The sequence below is a fragment of the Clupea harengus genome, chromosome 5 (genome assembly GCF_900700415.2).
Source record: "Clupea harengus chromosome 5, Ch_v2.0.2, whole genome shotgun sequence".
Taxonomy (NCBI): Eukaryota; Metazoa; Chordata; class Actinopteri; order Clupeiformes; family Clupeidae; genus Clupea; species Clupea harengus.
Window position 1 is genome coordinate 13,231,623 of NC_045156.1, and position 2,500 is coordinate 13,234,122.

At 45.4% G+C, this 2,500-nt stretch overlaps 1 protein-coding gene across 3 annotated transcripts in view; it reads left to right on the forward strand.

The window, feature by feature from the left end:
• Positions 1–2,500, forward strand: part of LOC105907572 (transcriptional enhancer factor TEF-5-like) — a 56,213-nt gene that overhangs the window by 24,569 nt on the left and 29,144 nt on the right. For all 3 annotated transcript variants that reach the window (XM_012835938.3, XM_031567773.2, XM_042707822.1), the window contains exon 3: positions 947–1,197. In XM_012835938.3, coding sequence (XP_012691392.1) covers positions 996–1,197 — 202 coding nt within the window. In that variant the 5' untranslated portion in view covers positions 947–995. The remainder of the gene's footprint in view (positions 1–946; positions 1,198–2,500) is intronic.

Genomic DNA, 2,500 nt, shown 5'->3' on the forward strand with positions numbered 1-2,500 from the left:
TTTGAAATCACTTTAGAAATACAAGTGATGTTTTTTTTGGGAGGTTCTAGAAATAAAGTTCACTCAGTTAAATGAACAGGCTAATGGAGTCTTTTAACAGCTAACATTCATTTCCCACCGCAGGTAAACACGTGAAGATGTGTGATTAATGATGTTTGTGGACGCGAGTGTTCTCTTAGGAGTCATGATTGGGATTTAATTAGTGAGTTAATAACGAGGTTATTCTAACCTGCCCTCGTTAATGTTGATGGATGACGTTTTACGGGGAGGGGAATTTTAGCACTGGCACGAGAATTCAGACTAAAGCACATTTTCACTCTCTCCCTCTTCCTCTGTACTTCTCTGCATCTCTTCTTTCTCTCCCTCTTCCTCTGTACTTATCTGCATCTCTTCTTTCTCTCTCTCTTCCTCTGTACTTCTCTGCATCTCTTCTTTCTCTCCCTCTTCCTCTGTACTTCTCTGCATCTCTTCTTTCTCTCTCTCTTCCTCTATACTTCTCTGCATCTCTTCTTTCTCTCCCTTTTCCTCTGTACTTCTCTGCATCTCTTTCTCTGTCTGTTTCCTTTGCCTAATTATGTTTGAATGTGTCTGTATGCGGGATATGTATGTCTAAATGTATTTGTTGTTCTTAAATGTTTAATTAGTGGCCAATAATGTTTTCTAAATGGTTTTTAATGAGATACTTTAAGGTGTCCTGAGATACTTACATATTAAACATTAAAGTAAAAAAAACAACTCTCCCCATCTCTTCCTATCTCCTCCTCTCTCTCTTCCTCCTTTCGTTCTCTCTCTCTCTCTCCCTCTCTCTTTTTTCTCTCTCTATATTCTTCTTCTCTTCTCTTTCCTTCCCCCTCTTTCTCCCACTCTATCTATCTATCTATCTCTCCCTCTCTCACTCTCTTTTCTCTCTTCTTCCCCCCCTCTCTCTCCCTCTCTCCACCTGCAGTACCCCGTGCCGGAGAGGCTGGGCCGCGGGCCCCGGTGGAGCCGTCACCATGGCGTCCAACGAGTGGAGCCCCAACGGCAGCCCGGAGCGGGGGCTGGAGGATACCCAGGACGAGCTGGAGAAGGCCATGGACGGCGACGCCGAGGGCGTGTGGGCGCCCGACATCGAGCAGAGCTTCCAAGAGGCCCTCGCCATCTACCCGCCCTGCGGACGCCGCAAGATCATCCTGTCAGACGAGGGCAAGATGTATGGTGAGTGACACGGGTGTGTGTGTGTGTGTGTGTGTGTGTGTGTGTGGATGTCAGCTACAATGTATGGGGGAGGGGCAAGAAACTTAAATCATGATAAATAGACTTAAGTAAACACACCACACACACCACACACACACACACACACACACACACACACACATGTATATATATAAACCTGAGCACTCACTCAGGCTCATAACACACACACACACACACACACACACACACACACACAATCACTCAGGCTCATAACACTCGCTAACACCAAGTGGCACATGACCCGGGCTGCTGTGAGCTGTGACTTCTGACTTGTGCTGGAGTCATAAACTCATGTTTCATGTGTGAAAAGCAGCTGCAGACTCTCTCTCTCTCTCTCTTTCTCTCTATCTCTCTCTCTCTCTCTCTCTCTCTCTCTTTCTCTCTCTCTCTCATTTCTATTCTTTAGCTTCAGTCTTTATCTTTAGTCCTCAGTGTTTATCGACAGTCTTTAAGTCTTTATGTCTTCCACTTCATTCTGCAGTTTCAGTCTTTGGTTTCCCTCTTCTTTCTCCAGGGTTATGCCAGTCCTGAATCTCAGACTCTAGATTTCATTTTCAAATGCAGTCCAAGTTTTGTGTTTCATCCCTTAGCTTCAGGCCTGAGAGTCATTGGTGAAACAATTTGTTTTCATTCTGTTGGAAAAAAACTCTCTTTTTCTCTCTCGCCTTCTCTCTTTCTTTCTTTCTCTCTCTGACACACACACATACACACACACACACACACACACACACACACACACACACACACACACACACACACACACACAAGCACACACTCACACTCTCCCTCTCTCACAAAATCACTATGATGCTAATACTCAAAATGGCTTTGTAGAGGCCCTTTGCAAATGGTCCAATCAGGACCAGAATGACTGTGAGTGTCATTCAAATGGTCCAATCAGGACCAGAATGAATGTGATTGTCATTCAAATGGTCCAATCAGGACCAGAATGACTGTGAGTGTCATTCAAATGGTCCAATCAGGACCAGAATGACTGTGAGTGTCATTCAAATGGTCCAATCAGGACCAGGATGACTGTGAGTGTCATTCATGTGTTTGTCAGTGAGGCGGGAACAAGCTGAGTGTTCAAAATAGGCAGTTTTCTTACTGAGGGCAGGCCAGGCCCAGAGCCCTTTAAGCTGGTTGGGTTTATGGGGTTGAGAGGTCGAGAGGTCGAGAGGTCGAGAGGTTATGACCTTTGGCTAGCTGAACCCCACACAGAGCACAGAGCTTGTTTGCTGCAGACTGGAAGAAATAGATATTC